The 22,021-nt window shown below is 37.7% G+C and overlaps 1 protein-coding gene and 10 non-coding genes across 11 annotated transcripts in view; all 11 read left to right on the forward strand.

Annotated features, from left to right (window-relative positions):
• The window catches only part of LOC149283794 (complement component C7-like), a 145,572-nt gene that overhangs the window by 100,245 nt on the left and 23,306 nt on the right, over positions 1 to 22,021 (forward strand). The window contains exons 2-5 of the mRNA XM_089497306.1: positions 17,071 to 17,132; positions 18,819 to 18,894; positions 20,132 to 20,273; positions 20,938 to 21,079. Coding sequence (XP_089353432.1) covers positions 17,071 to 17,132; positions 18,819 to 18,894; positions 20,132 to 20,273; positions 20,938 to 21,079 — 422 coding nt within the window. The remainder of the gene's footprint in view (positions 1 to 17,070; positions 17,133 to 18,818; positions 18,895 to 20,131; positions 20,274 to 20,937; positions 21,080 to 22,021) is intronic.
• On the forward strand, positions 84 to 155 carry TRNAQ-UUG (transfer RNA glutamine (anticodon UUG)). Its single transcript has one exon. It is a non-coding gene; the product is annotated as a tRNA-Gln (tRNA).
• TRNAQ-CUG (transfer RNA glutamine (anticodon CUG)) lies at positions 282 to 353 on the forward strand. The gene has a single exon. It is a non-coding gene; the product is annotated as a tRNA-Gln (tRNA).
• Positions 1,022 to 1,093, forward strand: TRNAQ-CUG (transfer RNA glutamine (anticodon CUG)). Its single transcript has one exon. It is a non-coding gene; the product is annotated as a tRNA-Gln (tRNA).
• TRNAQ-UUG (transfer RNA glutamine (anticodon UUG)) lies at positions 1,567 to 1,638 on the forward strand. Its single transcript has one exon. It is a non-coding gene; the product is annotated as a tRNA-Gln (tRNA).
• Positions 1,765 to 1,836, forward strand: TRNAQ-CUG (transfer RNA glutamine (anticodon CUG)). Its single transcript has one exon. It is a non-coding gene; the product is annotated as a tRNA-Gln (tRNA).
• TRNAQ-CUG (transfer RNA glutamine (anticodon CUG)) lies at positions 2,505 to 2,576 on the forward strand. The gene has a single exon. It is a non-coding gene; the product is annotated as a tRNA-Gln (tRNA).
• TRNAQ-UUG (transfer RNA glutamine (anticodon UUG)) lies at positions 3,082 to 3,153 on the forward strand. Its single transcript has one exon. It is a non-coding gene; the product is annotated as a tRNA-Gln (tRNA).
• On the forward strand, positions 3,280 to 3,351 carry TRNAQ-CUG (transfer RNA glutamine (anticodon CUG)). Its single transcript has one exon. It is a non-coding gene; the product is annotated as a tRNA-Gln (tRNA).
• Positions 3,857 to 3,928, forward strand: TRNAQ-UUG (transfer RNA glutamine (anticodon UUG)). The gene has a single exon. It is a non-coding gene; the product is annotated as a tRNA-Gln (tRNA).
• TRNAQ-CUG (transfer RNA glutamine (anticodon CUG)) lies at positions 4,054 to 4,125 on the forward strand. The gene has a single exon. It is a non-coding gene; the product is annotated as a tRNA-Gln (tRNA).

Here is a 22,021-nt window from a genome sequence, read left to right on the forward strand (position 1 = left end):
AACATCGTTGAGGGAACATTTTTCTGGATGGGGTTGTGTGAGGCCTCATTCAGTATGGTTCCGTGTGAGGCTTTGTTCAATGTGGTTCCATGGTGTAATGGTTAGCACTCTGGACTTTGAATCCAGTGATCCGAGTTCAAATCTCGGTGGAACCTAATGTTTCTTGATAAGTTCTAACCAGTACACATGTGCTAAAAGACTAAACACAATCTGTTGTTTTTATTTGGCCCTGTTGTTTGTTGGTCTGCCCCAGGCCATGTGTTTTGTTAAAATTTGTGCGAGGTTCCATGGTGTAATGGTTAGCACTTTGGACTCTGAATCCAGCGATCCGAGTTAAAGTCTCGGTGGGACCTCATCTTTAGCCTTAACGCGCTTGCACACTACCTTCCTTCAAAAATCGCAAAAGTAGAATGACCAAAAAAAGCTTCTTCTTAGCCTGTGTAATATTACCCATAGCATGCTATTAAACCCTCTTGAACTTTCCAATGATGTTTTGTGAGTGTTGCTCAGATCGTATTATAAACCAGTCTTTGAATCTAATGATCCGAGTTCAAATCTTGGTGGAACCTAATGTTTCTTGATAAGTTCTAACCACTCTCTCACTTTAGCTTACTTTCCACAGCAGAAGGAGGGAATCACAAACAAAAAGTCAGTTCTTACCTGTTGCCATGCTCTTAAACAAACCAAATCTTCCACCTTTGCTATTTTTGCTATTGCTCACACCGTGAAAAATCTATTCTTACCCTGTGTAATATCATTCATGGCATACTATTAAACATCTTGAACTTTCCAAAGATGTTTTATGAGTGTTTCTCAGATCCTATGATGTACCAATAATGCAAATGAAAAGTTTCTCATTGTTTGCTTCTACTTTGCCGGTTTTTCTTCCCCGGTTTTCACTATTTTTCCTATTTTCACACGTACTGGAAGCTAAAAGACTAAACACAATCTGTTGGTTTTTTTTTGGCCCTGTTGTTTGTTGGTCTGCCCCAGGCCATGTGTTTTGTTAAGATTTGTGTGAGGTTCCATGGTGTAATGGTTAGCACTCTGGACTCTGAATCCAGCGATCCGAGTTCGAATCTCGGTGGGACCTCATCTTTATCCTTAACGCGCTTGCGCACTACCTTCCTTCAAAAATCTTACCCTGTGTAATATTACTCATGGCATACTATTAAACCCTCTTGAACTTTCCAATGATGTTTTGTGAGTGTTGCTCAGATCGTATTATAAACCATGAAACATCATGTAACAGTTTCAGTCTTTGGATACATGTAAAATGAAGACATGGTTAACATTTGACTTCTTGTTTCAATGTCTATAACATTTGGCCCAGTAGAGGAAGCACAAGGACAATCTCTTTTCTTTTCTCTCTGCCAGCATGCATTTGAATAATTTCCTAATATTTGTCTGGTTCTCCTTTACAAGTCTTGTCCACTTTTGACCTTCTTTCCATTTATACAGAAGGACAGTAAGCAGAAGACGAAACATCGTTGAGGGAACATTTTTCTGGATGGGGTTGTGTGAGGCCTCATTCAGTATGGTTCCGTGTGAGGCTTTGTTCAATGTGGTTCCATGGTGTAATGGTTAGCACTCTGGACTTTGAATCCAGTGATCTGAGTTCAAATCTCGGTGGAACCTAATGTTTCTTGATAAGTTCTAACCAGTACGCACGTGCTAAAAGACTAAACACAATCTGTTGTTTTTATTTGGCCCTGTTGTTTGTTGGACTGCCCCAGGCCATGTGTTTTGTTAAGATTTGTGTGAGGTTCCATGGTGTAATGGTTAGCACTCTGGACTCTGAATCCAGCGATCTGAGTTCAAATCTCGGTGGGACCTCATCTTTAGCCTTAACGCGCTTGCACACTACCTTCCTTCAAAAATCGCAAGAGTAGAATGACCAAAAAAAGCTTCTTCTTAGCCTGTGTAATATTACCCATAGCATGCTATTAAACCCTCTTGAACTTTCCAATGATGTTTTGTGAGTGTTGCTCAGATCGTATTATAAACCAGTCTTTGAATCTAATGATCCGAGTTCAAATCTCGGTGGAACCTAATGTTTCTTGATAAGTTCTAACCACTCTCTCACTTTAGCTTACTTTCCACAGCAGAAGGAGGGAATCACAAACAAAAAGTCAGTTCTTACCTGTTGCCATCCTCTTAAACAAACGAAATCTTCCACCTTTGCTATTTTTGCTATTGCTCACACAGTGAAAAATCTATTCTTACCCTGTGTAATATCATTCATGGCATACTATTAAACATCTTGAACTTTTCAAAGATGTTTTATGAGTGTTTCTCAGATCATATGATGTACCAATAATGCAAATGAAAAGTTTCTCATTGTTTGCTTCTACTTTGCCGGTTTTTCTTCCCCGGTTTTCACTATTTTTCCTATTTTCACACGTACTGGAAGCTAAAAGACTAAACACAATCTGTTGTTTTTTTTTTGGCCCTGTTGTTTGTTGGCCTGCCCCAGGCCATGTGTTTTGTTAAGATTTGTGTGAGGTTCCATGGTGTAATGGTTAGCACTCTGGACTCTGAATCCAGCAATCCGAGTTCAAATCTCGGTGGGACCTCATCTTTAGCCTTAACGCGCTTGCACACTACCTTCCTTCAAAAATCGCAAGCGTAGAATGACCAAAAAAAGCTTCTTCTTAGCCTGTGTAATATTACCCATAGCATGCTATTAAACCCTCTTGAACTTTCCAATGATGTTTTGTGAGTGTTGCTCAGATCGTATTATAAACCATGAAACATCATGTAACAGTTTCAGTCTTTGGATACATGTAAAATGAAGACATGGTTAACATTTGACTTCTTGTTTCAATGTCTATAACATTTGGCCCAGTAGAGGAAGCACAAGGACAATCTCTTTTCTTTTCTCTCTGCCAGCATGCATTTGAATAATTTCCTAATATTTGTCTGGTTCTCCTTTACAAGTCTTGTCCACTTTTGACCTTCTTTCCATTTATACAGAAGGACAGTAAGCAGAAGACGAAACATCGTTGAGGGAACATTTTTCTGGATGGGGTTGTGTGAGGCCTCATTCAGTATGGTTCCGTGTGAGGCTTTGCTCAATGTGGTTCCATGGTGTAATGGTTAGCACGCTGGACTTTGAATCCAGTGATCCGAGTTCAAATCTCGGTGGAACCTAATGTTTCTTGATAAGTTCGAACCGGTACGCATGTGCTAAAAGACTAAACACAATCTGTTGTTTTTATTTGGCCCTGTTGTTTGTTGGTCTGCCCCAGGCCATGTGTTTTGTTAAGATTTGTGTGAGGTTCCATGGTGTAATGGTTAGCACTCTGGGCTCTGACTCCAGCGATCTGAGTTCAAATCTCGGTGGGACCTCATCTTTAGCCTTAACGCGCTTGCACACTACCTTCCTTCAAAAATCGCAAGAGTAGAATGACCAAAAAAAGCTCCTTCTTAGCCTGTGTAATATTACCCATAGCATGCTATTAAACCCTCTTGAACTTTCCAATGATGTTTTGTGAGTGTTGCTCAGATCGTATTATAAACCATGAAACATCATGTAACAGTTTCAGTCTTTGGATACATGTAAAATGAAGACATGGTTAACATTTGACTTCTTGTTTCAATGTCTATAACATTTGGCCCAGTAGAGGAAGCACAAGGACAATCTCTTTTCTTTTCTCTCTGCCAGCATGCATTTGAATAATTTCCTAATATTTGTCTGGTTCTCCTTTACAAGTCTTGTCCACTTTTGACCTTCTTTCCATTTATACAGAAGGACAGTAAGCAGAAGACGAAACATCGTTGAGGGAACATTTTTCTGGATGGGGTTGTGTGAGGCCTCATTCAGTATGGTTCCGTGTGAGGCTTTGTTCAATGTGGTTCCATGGTGTAATGGTTAGCACTCTGGACTTTGAATCCAGTGATCCGAGTTCAAATCTCGGTGGAACCTAATGTTTCTTGATAAGTTCTAACCAGTACACATGTGCTAAAAGACTAAACACAATCTGTTGTTTTTATTTGGCCCTGTTGTTTGTTGGTCTGCCCAGGCCATGTGTTTTGTTTAAATTTGTGCGAGGTTCCATGGTGTAATGGTTAGCACTTTGGACTCTGAATCCAGCGATCTGAGTTAAAATCTCGGTGGGACCTCATCTTTAGCCTTAACGCGCTTGCACACTACCTTCCTTCAAAAATCGCAAAAGTAGAATGACCAAAAAAAGCTTCTTCTTAGCCTGTGTAATATTACCCATAGCATGCTATTAAACCCTCTTGAACTTTCCAATGATGTTTTGTGAGTGTTGCTCAGATCGTATTATAAACCAGTCTTTGAATCTAATGATCCGAGTTCAAATCTTGGTGGAACCTAATGTTTCTTGATAAGTTCTAACCACTCTCTCACTTTAGCTTACTTTCCACAGCAGAAGGAGGGAATCACAAACAAAAAGTCAGTTCTTACCTGTTGCCATGCTCTTAAACAAACCAAATCTTCCACCTTTACTATTTTTGCTATTGCTCACACCGTGAAAAATCTATTCTTACCCTGTGTAATATCATTCATGGCATACTATTAAACATCTTGAACTTTCCAAAGATCCTCTGTGAGTGAGTTTTTCCCAGATTGTATGATATACCAAGAATGCATGCGTAGATAACGGGAGCGGAAATCCGTAGGTTCGCCGTAATGATTTTTGAGAAGTTAAGGAAATGCCGGAACCTACTTGGCAAAATATACAATATCTTATGTTTCACTGCTGTAAATCAGTATATTTCAGATTGCTGTAAATTTGTTTACTGTATGATATATGTTATACTATTATTACAGTTGATTTATGTGTTGCTTCTACCAGAATAATCAGTTACAACTATTGTCAGAAACACATCTCATTTTATACAATTTGTTGTCATTTTGATATCATTATAATTTACAATGTCTTTTTAATCTGGAACACTATCTGTGCACGTGTGACCACGTATCGGCAAGATACAATCAAACACAAAAATCTCCTAAAGAATTGTGCAAATTGGATGCAAATTTAGATTAAAAAAAAACAATAAATAAAGATGAAAATGAGGGAACGGAGAGAAAGCATCCCCAGTCTTTTCAGCAAGTTATAAAAAAATAATCTGGATTATTGAATATATGGTGCATTCTTCACCCCACAGAAATAAATTATGCATCTATCTCTAAAAACCACTGCTCCTATTCGAGAATAGATATAGTTCTTGGAGACGTTGCTACTTTAAGTAAACTAAAAAAAGTGTAATAAGAAATCACATGGGCAGACCAATATGCACTTATAATGGAACTGGATATAAATATCAATCCAGCAATAAGAAATGATTGTCGATTAAATTATTTTTTATTAATTTGTAAGGAGAATATTAGAAAAATTTAAAAAAGGTCTGGATAATTTTATCTGGAAAATATGTCCAAATAATAATATAACATAATAACATAAACGATCTATTTATTGAGCAGAAAAATAACCTAGTCTTAAAAACAAAATAATATTATAATGATTGAGAAAAAATATTTTGGTTTTATTTCCTTCTATTTTCCAACCTACCAAAATATTTTTTCTCACTCATAGCTTTTATTAAAAAAAATAGTTTACATGAATTAACATTTACTGGTAAAACTTTTTTCCTATAGGGTCGTTTTATATTCAGGCTTTTTCTTTTTTTCCTAAATTAATATTCAGATTTGGGGGGTCGTCTTATAATTGTTTTATGATTGAGAAAGCACCTGCAGTTATGCACATCTGCCCCAGAAATGCCTTATACCCCCCTATATGCCACTGTGCCCCATGATATGCCTTTTAACCCTTTTAAGTCCATAGCGCAGACCTTCCCCGACTGTCAGAGAGAATTCCCCGCACCTGATCTCTGACAGGCGGGGAAGGTCTGCGCGATGGACGCAGACAACCCCCGCTGCTAGCCACACCTCCTTCCGGCTGCAGCGAAAGTTGTCTACGCGAATCGCGTAGACATCTACACACTGCCCCGGCTGCACACCGGGGACTCAGAAGCACCGGTAAGTGGGGCGGGGGAGGGGAGGAGACAGGAGGATCCAGGTCCCCTGCAGCTGCGGGGGATCTGGATCTTAGTCGTCTCATAGTCAGACCTATTTGAGGTCCCGATTATAAGACGAGGGGTATTTTTCAAAGCATTTATTACATATATTATTACAGTAATATGTAACTGTAATTTCATGATACATTGTTAAAATGGTGAATTGCTATTATCTGCATTTAATGTACAAATTCATTTTATGAAATATTAATAATATACAAGGAATGTTCAAAAAGTTTCCACTTTTATATTTTTGTTGGAAATGGTGAAGACGGGAGGAGTAGTAATTGGTCATGTCTTTGCGTGTCATGTGACTAGTTCTGTCAGGCAAGACGGCTGCCCTTGCAGTTTAGTATAAGAGTTTTCACCGTGGGGTGAAGATGGCTGCGAAACTTATAAATTGCACCAAAGAGGACCAGCGTTCTGTCATACTTTTTTGTGGGCAGAAGGTGTGCCAGGAGCACAAATTCATCTTGGCATGTGTGCTCAGTTGAAGAGGTGCAGAGGATCTGCCACTGCCCTGATTTATGCCAGTAAAGTATGTGCCAGGTGGGTGCCCAAGCAGCTGACAAAGAAGCAAAAGCATAAGCGCTTAGATGTTTGTTCCTGATACATGGTCCGTTATCGTGAAGAAGGTGATGATTTTCTGCAGAAGAAACATGGGTTCACCATTACAAGTCTGAAAGCAAGCGGCAATGGAAGCATCCAACATGATGATGATGTGAAAGCAGCGGTGCATCAGTGGCTATACATTCAACCAAAAAACATTTTTTGCTGATGGCATTAAAAAGTTGGTACATTGTTGGGAAAATTGGTGACTATTTAGAAAAATTAGGTAATTTGTTTTTGATGTAATTTGTTTTGAAATAAATAGAGTTTTTTGAACGTCCCTCGTATATATATATGCAAACAAATGCAAACAAGTATTTTAACTCTTTCCATGCGAGAATTTTGTGAGAATTTTTGCTCACAAAAATATTTATATATATATATATATATATATATATTTGATTTTATTTTTTTGCCTTTTTAAAAAAATGTTTTTACATTTTTTTGAACTTGAAGATTCCCTTGATGGTGACATCAGGGGGAAATTATTTTTACATTTTACTGTGTTTTTTTAACATTTTTTTTCTTATTATTATTTTATTTTATTTTTTTATTTTTACTAATCACACTGTGATTAGAAAGCTTGGCTCCATTGACTTGCATGGTTGAATGCAGTACCTGTATTCAACCTGCAAGTGGAGCCAGAGTTCTCTAGAGGGTCTGGAGACCATCTAGCAAACTATTTCAACTTCATTGTTTTTTTTACAGGGCGGCCGCCATTTAGTAGTTCGCAGTCACTTGCAGTGGCAGTTGTGACCGCTCTCCGGAGGGGTCCCAGCCCGTCCTGGGGTGAGTGTTTGGTGTTGCTGAATGCCTCGTGATCGAGGCATTTCAGCAACACCATTGACGTTTAGGAAGTGATCGAACTAGATTGTAAGCTCGCAAGAGCAGGGCCCTCTTCTCCTTTGCACCAGTTTGTTATTGTATGCGTTATTGTATGTGTTTATAAATTGTTCTAATGAATGTAACAGCGCTGCGGAATCGGCCGGCGCTTTATAAATAAATGTAATGTAATGATCGTTGATCGCCTCCTAAAAACGGGCGTCCGCTGCCATACAGTGTATGGTGGACGCTGACGGCCCGGGGTGGGGCCAGACACGGCCCCTAGTGCCGATCGCGGTGTTGCTGAACGCCTCGAGGTCAGGGCATTACAGCAATACCGTTTGGGTGCAGAAAGTGAACATAGATCGCTTTCTGCACCCGTTTAAAGTCATGACGGGCCGTCAATTGTCATTAAGGGGTTAAACAGACCAACAAGGCAAGGCACTTCTTACCTCATTCCTGTGTGTTACAGGCCTGTGCCTCTCCTACCTCTGGTTACTGACTAATGGTAAGACATACCTGCCAACTGTCCCTGTTAAAGAAAATTACCACTCCCCTTTTGGAACCCAAATTCCTCTCTAACTCTTTCCTGTACAATGTCCCAATTTTGGGAGCTCAGAAAGCTTGGCAAGGGGCCTCGCACCCTCCTTTGTGTACCTCCAATAGTATCTGCCATCTGTCTACCACTATCAGGATGATATTATTATTGTTAGAGAGAGAGAGAGATCCACAATACAATTTATGACAATATCTTCCAACGCTCAGGCAATAGTCATAAACACTATAAGCAGTCTGACCAGAGTCAAGAATAAAATGTAGTCCAAATACAGAGCTGGCATCGTTACTGGTGAAGTGTTCAAATTGTAACAGAAAAGTAGAAAACATCCCGGTGAGAGTTAAGCAATGAGAATAAAAAAGAACAGAGTTAGGAGTAGAAAGAAGGTCTCAGGGATGAGCAAGACTCATTATGTCAAGTCACCAACAACTGAGCGCTTTGAAAAAAACCACACATTATATAAATCTCTTGTGTCTAGTTTGTGCAGTCTTAAAATTAACTGGACACCCCAACGCAAGGAAACATGTACATGCAGCACACAGACACCGGTTGCTTAGTTATATCTGTGAATGCCATTAAATAGGTGTACAGAACTATAAAATTAAAAATTTGGGATAAGCAGTAGATCTGTTTATAGTTAATTAATATTAGCTTAAGAAACAGCACACCTCTAGTGATCAAGAGCTAACACCAGGGGGCACTGTTGTACTTCAAAAATACAACATTTGTTTTAACATTATTTTGTTTTATGTTAATTGTATTTCTTCACAGATTGTCGTGCTCATTATTACTTTAGTAGTGCTTTTTAACAAATGTACTGCTGTGAAAAAAATGATATGCACTACTTATAGGGATATGTGATTATTTTAACAATGTATTATTACGTTTTCTATGGAAAAAAAATCAATAGTTTTGTTACTTTAGTATACTCTGTGATTATACTTATGGGTCATTTATACACAGCTAGAGTTTTCTTTCTATTTGCATATTTTAAAATGCAACATATCGTCTAAATATGATAAGGCATGAAAACATCACAAAAGACTTAATTAAAAAATAATAGTTGGCGATACAATTTTGGATAATAATAACAACATAACATATTTAAGCAAGAAACAGAAGGTATGGAGAGCAATGCACATTTGATGTTAAAATCCAAAGGGAAGTGGGAACCTGAGTACAAAGGCCTTATGATTACATACTAGTGATATGACACACCTGACAAGTGTCGTCATAAAGGAGATATAGTCCCTGTTTAAGACACAAAAGCCTCATGTCTTCCTCTATCAATAAGTCATTCACAAAGCCTCTGTAAAGCCCTGCTCCCTAGCTTCGAGGAAGAACAGAAAAGGCTTCTCTTCAAATGTGTATTTTCAGACAATGATTAAATGTTCATTATCCGGCATATTTATTATCACCTTCACATTTGATTCTATTTTTTGTGTTCATAAAAGTTACCTGTTTTTCAGTAAGTGGAATTGTTTTGATGTTTAGATGAACAATTAAAAACTCGGGACACTCAGGTTCAGTCCTTCTTGCGGGATTCTGGGGAATCAGTGACTGGTAGTCAAAATGGATCACCTTAAAAACAACTGGTTGATGGTGATCTTCTGCTTTAAAGATATCCCTGAATAAAGGCTCCTCTCCTTTAGGCCAAGGGTCTACCTGATCTGTCCATGGAAATTTCAACTCCCTGAAAACTACAACCCGTGGTGCTCACTGGAAGATATTAAGTGTGTTAGACACCGTACACAGTGCCATTAAGCCTTGTCAGCTTCTGTTCCTGTCTGCTGATATGTCACATAAATATTGGTTATAGTTTGCTTGTAGCACTATTATCTAAGGCTATACCAAATTGGACAATTCCCTTCAATTACATTTTGGAAACAGGACGGAGGAAAAACATTTCCTTGCATGTAGTTAAAATAGTCTGCAATCAACTTTAAATATCATTTCCCAGAGGCAATATCAACCCTGGGATGTAATAACTTTATGTCTCACTCTGTCTCACATCTTTGGCTAAACACTTTGAGCTTTATTATTAGTCTTATTGACATTCTTATTAGTTTTTGCTAGCAAATGTATTTTTAAAGGTACTCCAGCAAGTGCTCATCTATAATAAAATAGCCTTAACACTAAATAAAGCACTGAAGATGGAATATATATAGCTTTTTTAATACCTTATATATAGATGCATACTCTACTTAAAAGATATGAATTTTGCATATTTAAAAGAGACTCATCTAAAAATCCCATAACTGTATCCAGAACTAAAATTCATTTATCAGTTATGTGGTTTTTGTATTTGCTTAATATTCTATTTTCAGCCATCCTCCCCACTCCATGTCATGGTCATTGCTGCTGTCTGACCTACCACGTAATCCCTGTAAGTCATTGACACATTGGATGACACATCATGCCCTTAAATTGCCATAAGAGGGGCTGTGGGCACACATTGGGGTATTTTACTGGCTGATCTCAGAAATGCCCAGGTGCCTCGTATCAGCCATTTACTTTGTGCCTCCTGTATCTTCTGGTGTGTGACTTTTTCTTGATTCCACATCCACCTATTCCCTTTTTGACAATACTTGGCTTCACCATTGATCCTTGGCATGTTTCCTGATTTGTTTCTCGCTTCTGATTTGGTTTAGGTGCACCCCACTTCACAATTCCTGACCTTTGGTGGTTTTTTTTAACTGTTTCTGATATGGCTCCAAAACACTCCTGGTTCCCTGGTCTTGATACATGGTTCTCGTTTTAGTTAAGATGGACCTTATGCATGCAATTACACCGTCACTGCTTCAGAGCTCTGTCATTAAAAATGAATTCATTCTGATTTCTACATGATAATAATAGTGAAGTTTGGGTTGCAACATTATGGAATGACTACAATACAGTTAGTCATCATGAATACCAGTTAATATGGTAAATGTAAGAGTCTGTAGAAAAAAAACCACTCAGTGACTGGAGTTAATTGATCTAGAAAATGAGGTGCTTTCATGAAAAAAACACCAAAAAAATTTCACAAAACCAGATATACACTAACCCGAAAACAAGCATTTTACAAAGCAGATGCTTTTTAACCCAATAAGTTAAAATTATGTTTTTTGAATTATTTTTTTTCGTATAGTAAACATAAGAAGGCAATAACAAAACTTACAGTAAACCTAAACAAAAAAAAAAAAAAAAAAAAGATCAATTGCAACCCTCCCCTGCAATGTCAAGGGGGACACCACAAAAACTTAAAGGGACCACCATGCTACAATATGTATTAAAGGGCATGTGATAGCTGGAGTTTTCTTTAAAAAGTTTTTTTTATATATTTATTTTTCCATTATATTATTGTTTATCGATAAACTCATACTTTATGGTTGGGTTTAACCATTGAAAATCCCTTTTTGCATATCTGCTGCATCAACATCAACAATGGGAAACTTGTCTTGCCCCTCTGTGTTATTTATTAGTTTTGGTAAATGGTGAGGCTTATGTTTTGGTCTGTAGTCTTTATTTATATGACTGGTAAATGTTTATCTTATGTTTACCCCAACTAGCAGAGCAAAAGACTGCTTGTCTCACCCATACCTCAAGAATGGGAACAGATGATGTCCTGGGTCATATAAGTATTTGAATGGTCTATAAAATAAAAAATACACAATGGTATATCAATATTACCATTAATGTAAATATACTATATTTTTATATACATTACATACAATCACGCACAGCATTGAGTTATACAGGAAACAAAGTTCCAATGGAAATCATTGCCAATATTACATTTTCAAGACTCAAGTACATTAGCCAGACCAATTCCAGTAAGAAATAAGATAAAGAAGGTCATAGGTCAAAGAACACATCTAAACAGACAGATAACAGACCATGAACAAGACTAGACAAAAGCCAGACGTACATGTATCATTTGGTTAACTGGAATTAACTTGTGATAATAATGTAATCATGAACGCATTTGCTAGCTCTTCAAAGCAGATGCTGTGTCTTCTGTTCATATAGTAATTATTGGGGTGTATTCACTAATGCGTGATTTGGCAAAAGAGTTGTGGTCTCAACTGGTTGCTTTCACTATGCATTATAAGGGCCTGAATTTACATATTTATTCAGGTCTATCCAAGCTATCCTTGTTAAATGAAAAATTGTGCGGAAAGTAAGAAGAACCAGGTGGAACTAGGCATATGATTAATTGGCAGTGGACACAGGAGAGCAGTTTGATTGGTTTCAAAAGCCCAAGTGCCAGAGAAACAGCTCAAAGTCCAGAGACTCCAAACATGATTGCAGCCATTATAAAATGTAAGTGTAGCCAACAGCCATTTTCTGAGTTGGACTATAATGCTCAACCAACCCCAGAGTCAATGTAGTGCAGACTCATTTAAGCTTCTTCATATTGATTGGTCATCTAATCAGGTATTTAACTATAGCCAACATATCAATAAAGAGTTGGGGTAATGAATTCTCACCTTCTGCCACCATGGATATAGACAGAGAGAGGTACATCTTAACTCAACATGAAATTTGTATATTTGGGGAAATCACTATTATCTATTGAGGGGAGTATTGCTATTTTGTTTCTTAGATACCTACTATTTTGTTAAAAATCAAAAGGAAGCCACAAAAAAATTGGCCTACATGACCTTGAGGATCAACTGGAGTTGGTGGATGTAGATTTCTAAGGCGCTAATTGTCTAGAATTATTCTACGGGCCTAAATCTTACAACAATGTATATAGAAACAACAGAAAATGTGTTTGTAAATTAGACGGCGTGAAGAAAATATTTTTTTTCTTCTCATTAACACCACTAACAACACACTACACAAAATATATTTCTCTGGGAGGTAGCATTGTGTTCCATCGGTACCTAATGTCTACCTTATTTTTGAAGTGAGCATGTTTATCTTGGCTATGTTAAAATGGCTTACCCAAGTATGAAAATCCACATCGAGAAACTCTGAAGGTTGAATATTCCCTAATATATCTAAAGCCTGAGAAATCAGAAAATAAGTGCAGCTATTCGCATGTTACTTGGCTGTTTCTTATCTTGTTAAATGCTATACAATTACTTACCCCTCTGTCAACAAAACAGCTGGGGGTCAAATGGCAAAAGGCAAATTAGATGGATGAGGGAACCAAAGAGTGGGTGGACACAGCAAAAATAACAGGATGCTGAGAGCACCCTCTACACACATTAAATGGGATGCAGATACGTCCCTCACAGCAAAATCCATCTGAGCAACATGAAGGTAAGAATCTATACATGTTACTGCGCATGTTGTTAATCTCATTACTCATACTCTTCATTGCTGTGCGTAACCCAGGTATTTAGAAAATTATACTAAACATGGTATTACACAGGCTTTAAGCTTAAACCCCAGGAATTATTATAAATTATATATATATATTATATATTAATATATAATTAGGACATATTTCTTTATTTTAGAGCACATGGTTAGTGTGTTTCTATTAAACACAAATACAAATAATATGGGATACTATGTAAAGTTCTCTGCAATATTAGTTCTAAATTTGCCATATTTGCCTATTGTCATTACCCTCTCCTTTTGTTTTAATTACCCATACTATTCCTTTAGATTGTAAGCTCTTGTGGCCCCCAAAAGCCCAACATTCCTGCCTGGAACTTTGTATAAAAGTACCATAAGGCTAGACAGCAAGCTTATGGGCAGAGTTCTCATCTCCTGATTTGTCTATGTATTAATGTATATTTGCTATGTATGTATTAACTGCCCCATACAGCGCTGCGTAATTTGTTGGCACTTAATAAATACAAGATAATAATAATGTATGAAACCGTATCAGACAGTAGAATTTTTTAGAAACATGCATCCTCTAGAGCCAGGGAATATGGAAAATGATTATTACAATGCAATGCTATACAGGGACTGGGTGCAGAGTATGTTTTGAATCTTAAGGTATATCTGAAATGCATTGTCGTTATTCTTTTTGTGATATAAAAATGTGTGGAAGTACTATGGAGCGGCATATAAATAAAAAAAAATGTGTTCAAATTATTTTGAAGAATTTTGATTAAAAAAATAAATAAATAAAATATTTGTACATATTTGTACATTATTTAGTAGAAAATATGTAAATATAATCAAAGGAACAAACATTTTACACACACACACACACACATAGTGTGTGTGTGTAACTTTGCATAGTTTAATGAAATTATTTTTTTTATCAAGCATTTTAATGTTAACATTCCAGAGAAATACATTTATTAAAAAAATGCAATATTTAAATGTTTTTTTTAGCTAGTGTGCCAGTGATGAAAAGTGAATAAGTAGCGTTTTAATGAAATATTTGTAATATCCAAACAGTGTTTATGAAAGTGTCATTAATCTTGTGTATGTATGTACGTATATTTGTATTAAGCGCTTTACAGTTATACCACACTCTCATGGCACATTGATACAATATTATTTGTTTCATTAAATTAAGTAATTTAATTATGTACACCATTATTATTCACTATAGTTTATTAATTGTGCACAGTAATGATTGGTTTCAGTATGATGTGAAACTAATTATTAGGAAAAGTCACATAATAAAAAGCAAAAATAATTTTTAGGGCTCATCTTCAAACTGTAAGTCTTACGTTACGGAAAAGGTTATTTACTTATTATTTGTATGCTATTTGAAACACGTTTCTGAAGTCTTATCAAAGTCTTTTACAAGCAATCTACAGCTACTTTAATGGTGAAACATTGGAATGAAAAAAGTATTGAATACGCCTGAAGCCCTTGGTACATGTGTAAAATAAAAACAGGAAAGGCGATAAGATAGAAAGGTTTTAAGGAATAGAGGGCAATAAAACAAACTTTATCAGAGGATTAAACAAAGCGGAACAGGGCAAGCCCTTAAAGAGTTAGTATGTATTTAACACATTCTTCTTTCATGCTATGTGTCATGGAACAAGTTTGTTTATTTTGTTATTTCCCTTTTTCCCTTTAAGTGGCTGGTTGCCCTGGCAACTTTCCAATTCTCATAGCTGAGATTGGGCTATTCCTCCTCCCCTGCAACTTTTCTGTAGTTGGTTTGTTCTTGGTGTTTTTCCTGTTCCCCTGTATCTCTCCCCTGGACATTCTATCTCAGCAGCCTCTGTGAGTACAGGTTCTGATTATCTTCTCCCTTGCAAGGCAATCCGTTTTTACCTTCCCCTTGCAGAAGCACTTCCACTCATAACAAAGCACCTTCTTCTAGAGAAGCACTTTCCCAACACTATACAACCAACAAGTGCCTTTATTTCTGTGACTTTTCCAATAAAGCTAAGAAAATACAGAAGACTTTGTGTGCTTTTATAGGGGACGAGTTAAGCTATCTGACCTTATTCATTTCCTGGCATTTGACATTCATATCCAGGCATCTGACCCTGGGGTTCCAGAATACTATGGCTGTGCAGAAAAAAAGAACACCGTGTAACAGAACAGAGCTTGTGTACAAAAATAATCATAATTTAGTCACATAATTAGGGTTTTCAAAATATACACTAATCTTTAGAGGTTTAAGCTTAAACTGGATTAATTTAGAATATTTTTCTTGCAATTTTTTTTACTGTTTTTTTTTTTTTAAAAAACAAAACATTATTTATAGGAAAATAAATGGACTATTTTACCTAAGCTGAAATCTGTGTTAAAATGTAGCTTGTATCTCCACCCTTACAAAGGCCTACTGGACACTTTTGGAATGTTTACAGGCATTCCTATTTTATGTAAGTTTTAATCTTACTTAAATATTCTGAAAATCATTCTAATTTAGTATTAAGTATGTACTTGACAACAGCATACCACCGAACAGTGCCAGTTTTTGTGGGACAGGCCCGCTATCTTGGGTAGCTGCTCCATTGTGTTGCTTTTTACAAAGGGACAGGATCATGGGCCGGGCCAGAGAGCTGTAAAATCAATGGACATCTGTGCAGTTCCACTCATCGTGACGTGATTTTCAAAATGAGCACTGTGCCCATGCAAAAAAGATGAAAACAGGGCTTTCCAGTGGAAGACATAAACGTATACTGGTCTAGACAGACAGACCCAGTGGGTGGCAGTTCCCGAATTGAAAAACTGGGGACATATTGTCCTCTTGGGTGATCTGGGATCTCCCCAACCGGCCCATTTAGTACAGATTCTTTGGCTACATCTGTAAATAAAAGACGTTTAAAACTTCCAAAATGCCTTTTTATATAAATTTAGGATTATATGTGGGGCATGAGCAAAATAAATCATATTTAGTGAAAAGTTGACTAAAATAAAGTATATTATAACAATCATTTTTATTTATTCATATTTCTGTAGCGCACAGGTAGGCCTCAAATTCCCCCAATGCTTTGCTTGACATAGGTAAAATCCTTTTCTTTCAAACTAAGGTGCTCTACCATTTTGGCATCCTGGCCTTAGACTAAGCAAAAGTTAGACTGTGCACAAACGATCATTTGACTCCAAATACCTCTTTCCAAGTAAGGGGAGGCGTGAAGACTTTCTGTACCCTTAGATGTCATTTAACTCAAGGCAAGAGAGTCTGTCATTCTATTATTTCCTTCCATGTTTTACTCAAATAACTACTCAAAAACATTGAATTTTTTTGGTTTCCACCTATCGATATCTGATTTTGTGCCACATGACAATTTTGTGTTTTGGAAAGGGTTTGGTTTCTCTACTTATCCAAGTGAAGAAGTCATAAATATCTCTTTAGGTGTCCTTCTTTAAGAGTAGGAATGTATATGTTTCCCGGGCTATTGTGGTTGGCAAATGGGTGAAATGTCAATAGAAAATTGATGGATCTGGTGAGGGTAGTGGGGGCCGAACCAGTTCCCAAGGCATGCATCTGAAACACAATGGGGAACATCGACATACCCTGACCTGTTAGTGTACTCACCAGGTAAGGGAATGGGAGAATCCATGTGTTTTCAAAGTATGATATACTGAAAACCCATATTAAAGATGTTTTAAGTTGTCTTGCATTTATAGGATATATTCAACTAATCAACATTTTATTTTATTTGCAGGAGCTTATATTGTTGATTCCATCTCTTTTAGGAATTCTTGAAATTGCTCCGGTGTTTTCAAGGTGAGGAGGGTTTTTATGTAAAATGATGTATGTTTTGGAAATTGCTCTGCTGCATAAAATCAGTAAGCTGACATAGTTTGTTCAAACATAATAGATAATGACTGAAGCAAAAAAATGTCTGCTAATGTGGGTGCTGTGGGCTGGTTGCTATTTGATCATTTACTGCCACAGAGGTAGAACGACTTTTTTAATTTCCATAGGGTTGGAAAAGGTCCAGCAGTAGTCCCTGTTTTTGATGAGATGTATTAAACCTGAATCCTTTGGTACTGGGACTGTAAACACTCATGCTTATAATAGTTGGTAAATTCATATTTGGTAAAACATTTGTATTAGACCTATTTTGTGTCAAAATCTTTATATGCTTTCAATGATCCTTTGTACTTCCTAGTTACGATGATAGTAAATATTTTTTGAGATTCTGTATTTGATTATGTGTGCAGTATTTTATTTTTCCATTGCTGTCCATATAACATATAATATGAATTATATATAAATTAAAATTTTTTTTAGACTTGGGCACCAGGGGGCTCTTCGTGTTCGTCTTCGTGCTCGTCTTCGGGGGGAAAAAAATCTTCGTATTCCACGAATATTCGCCTGTTCCTGTCTTCTCTTCGGGCGAATATTCGTGGACATTCTTCATGTTCGGTTTTTCTTCGTTTTCCCGGTTAAGGGGTTAATACGGGGTTAACGCAGCTCTGGCGCCAGGAGTTTAAATGTACGTATGAGCAACTCTATTGGTCGTCAGCAGGGGGCTCGTCTGCCATTGGTTGATGGCACACGAGCCCCCTGCTGGCGACCAATAGGGTCGCTCGTACAGACTGTTAAACTCCTGGTGCCGTAACTTACCCGGCACATCCCACTGGTCTCCCTCCCTGTTCAATTAGTTAAATGTCCGTACGAGCGACTTTATTGGTCATTGGACATTTAACTAATTGAACAGGGAGGGAGACCAGTGGGATGTGCCGGGTAAGTTGCAGCATTGGGGTTTTAAAAGTCTGTACGAACGATCAACAGAGTCGCTCGTGCAGACTTTTAAAACCCCAATGCTGCAACTTACCCGGCACATCCCACTGGCCTCCCTGTTCTATCAGTTAAATGTCCGTACAAGCGACCAATAAAGTCGCTCATACGGGCATTTAACTAATTGAACAGGGAGGGAGACCAATTGGTTGATGCCAGAGGAGGTCCCTGTAGGCGACCAATAGGCTCTTCGCACTGCCCTGTAACCCGTGACGGCGAACCTGCGGATTTCCACTTCGGTGAGCTGCCGCGATGCCGCGATGCCGCGATGCCGCGAAGACAAGGTAAGTTAGGAGGGGGAAGAATGGTAGACGAAGACGATCACCAAGATCTTCGTGGTGTGTCTTCGTCTTCGCCTACATTTTACCGCCGTTGTCTTCTCTTCGGCGTGTCTTCGGAACGAACATGAAAACGCACTCTTCGTGTTCGTTTTCATGTTCGCCCGAAGACTAATTTTTTTGCACTGCTTAAAAGTTATCTTTTTTTATAACTACAAATACCAAAAAATTAGATACATGGGGGGGGTAACCACAAGTGAAGGGTTTAACCAGGAAGACGTGTGATCATGATAGGGCATGGCAAAGGGATGGGCATCGCCATGGGAGGGTATAATGTTTTGTTGCCGTGGATGGTCTCCAAAACTGATGTTTTGGGGTTTTTTTGCAGAAAAGAAGCTCCTGTGAATTGCAAATGGAATTCATTTGGTCCTTGGTCTGACTGCGATGGTTGTTCTAAAACCCAGGTATCTTATTGCAAAACAGCTTCATTTTTAGATTAACGGCATTTGCCATGTACACTGTATTATGTTTGCACAGCAGGCCATCTGTTCAAAATGGGCATCAACTCTGCACCTGCACAATTTACCTTTCCATCTCAACTATTGCGTGTTGACGTAAGGATTAGAACATTGTGTTGCTGTGATCCAATATTATGTTATCTTTTTAAGAAAGACAGGAAAATAGAGCAGAGTGTGCATGTTGATCTTGATATCTGCACTAAATGTTGGAATGCATTTTTCCCTGACAGGTTCCGTATATACTACTCATGATTAGTTTATGGTCAATGGACATTTTGCACTCCAATATAGAAGAGCAATAATAGCGTGGTGGCAATGTCACTGTATATATATCCCTGTATCCCTCAGCTTTCCTGATTTCTCCATTGCTTGGCAATATTGGAAACATTGTATTTTATAAATGTTGTTAATTCTAATTATTAATTATTATCATACAGGAGAAGCTCACAAGACAGTAAACGTTAGTGTAGACCTGATCTAAAAATACAACTGACACAGTTTAATAATTTGAAAAAATATTAAAACAACAATTATCCTTTACATTGCTGATTAATGCAAGGTTCTCTTCAGTGACAGAGCCTTCTAATGAGTTATCCTCATTCCTCGCAGAAGCCAAAATATCCTTGTTCATTCCTTTAGTGCCCGCTTCGACGATTGCAACACGCTTCCAGCTGCCATTCCTTTGTCTCAACTCTCTCCTCTGCAATTTATCCAAAATGCTACTGCTAGACCTATCTTCCTTACACAAACACTCTTCTTCTGCTTCCCCGCTCTGTGAATCCCTCTACTGACTTCCTATTTCCTCACTAAAAGCCTTCTACTAGCACATAAAGCCCTCCATAATATTGCCCCCTCCCATACATTTCTGCCCTCATATCAAAATACTCCTCTACTCGATAATCATGTTCCTCCCATGAGCTAAAACTTTCCTCCTCACGTATCATCTCCTCTTTTTCCCGAATACTTTATTCATGCTGTCCAGTATCTCAGGAAAATATGCCACCCAACCTCCAGCTTTTACCGTCCGTGTCAGTATTCTACGAAAATCTCAAAACCCACTTCAGAGCCAATGTGTGAGCCAATTCTAATTTTGTCACACCCTTTGAATATATGAATTGTAAGATTTGTTGTAAATACATAAGATAATAATAATCCTGTGTCACTTTTTTGCTGAAATGTTTAGACGCGAAGACGCTCTATAAATGTCTATGCTCAGTTCGGTGGCCTTGAATGTTCTGGAAGTGCATCTGAAACAAGGCCATGTGTTCCCACCAGAGGCTGTCCGATAGAGGATGGGTGCGGCAACCGATTCCGTTGCTTTTCAGGTAATGGACTGGGTGCAATGGGTAAACAAGAAATAAGAATAAGTAGGGTATAATATAAAAATTGGATATTAGAAACGCGATCAGGAGGGCCCTGCTCAAATGAGTTTACAAAATTTAAAAAGGTGACTTTGCATGTTGTCTGCTAAAGTATGCTCATTAACGGTTATCTAAAAACTTGTTATCTAGTAATTTGTTCTTGCACCAGGTACAGAATGCGTAGGGGTATGTTATTCCAACATATTATTTCGAGACAGAGTTTCTATTAACCCTTTCATTTAACAATTACCTCTTCATCACACTATTAACCCTTTCTGGTAACAATTCTCTTCTGGGCACTACAGCTGGGAATCAGGCCCAGGCCTCCTGCGTGGCAGGTGTGAATACTGCCACCGAACCATTATACAAATAATGTCCCAAATTGTGGTTTATTGTCTGCTTTATCAAGTTAAACAATATAAACATCTTGGACAAAATGAATTAAATCTCTTTTATATGTTGTGAGGTTTTCTCGTAGAGAAATCATATTAGAAAAATATAGTAACCTAACAGAAATCTCAGTAGAAAGAAGGTAAAATACAGTATTTAACATAGTTCTTAAAAAAAAAAAAAAAACGAAGACAAAAAAACTGTATGCATCGTAAATAACAATATGGAATGGTTTTAGGTCAGTGTATCAGCCAATCACTGGTGTGCAATGGAGACCATGACTGTGAAGAGGACAGTGCTGATGAGACAAACTGTGAAGTTCGAAACAAAGTCTGTGACACTGATAAATATCCTCCAAATACAGAACTTACTGGACTGGGGTGAGAAATGGTTTTCTTTTTAAAAACATCTTATTCTAGACTTTGGTTATTGTAAAACATTCTTTCTGAAAGTAAGAGAACACAGCAACACAATACTTAATAATAAATGTATGTTATGTCAGTTTTTGATACAGTGGGCTTGATTCAGTGGGTTCTATTCACTTAACTGCAAGCATTTGTGAGTTAGCAGAAAATGTGTTTTCAATTTAACAATTCGCCTATACTGGCCTACAGGAGAGTAAAGTTTACTTGAAAAATTTATTTTGCATTCCTAAGGGGCTGCAATGTGAGTTGGGAGTCCTCTTCCTGAATAAACACATACAAATTTAAAATAAATAATCAAATTAAATGGAACGGGAGTCCCTGGACCACCATACTTACCAATGGCAGCTGTGGACAGCTTGTGTGCTGTGGGTATAACTCATTCCTTTCTCAGAGGGATAGGAGATTCAAATTCATAAAAGCCATGCCTCCCTCACACCCCCATCAACTATTCAGATAGAAGAAGTTGACTAAATTTCTTTGGGGGAATTCTTGTCTCTCCATCGCATGGTCACTAGGGTAAGGGGCATTAAAAATATTTGGGGAGGCAAGGACCCCATCCTGTGGCTATACTCTTCCTGCATCCCTGCCCTGTAAAATGGAGGAGGTTAGTAAAATAGAACCTACTCCTCTAGTTCTTAAACCCCAGAGATAGGAGAGATGAGGTCCATCCAAGTACCCTCTGCATGAGGGGGCCCAGTTGTTTGGATGATTCTATGCATTGTCCATTGACTTGAAGTCCCCGTGTATTTACAAAATGTGGGCCAAAATATGAGTCTGATAAAGTCATACAGAAAATGATTACAAATTATTGCAGCTAAAGGTAATTCTACAAGCTATTGAATCATAAAGTGTACTTAGTTTTTCACACATGGCTTCTCCATTTTGACTTAATTTTTT

Source organism: Sceloporus occidentalis, unplaced genomic scaffold, assembly GCF_023333645.1.
Source record: "Sceloporus occidentalis isolate IW3139 unplaced genomic scaffold, rSceOcc1.0.p SCAF_101, whole genome shotgun sequence".
Taxonomy (NCBI): Eukaryota; Metazoa; Chordata; class Lepidosauria; order Squamata; family Phrynosomatidae; genus Sceloporus; species Sceloporus occidentalis.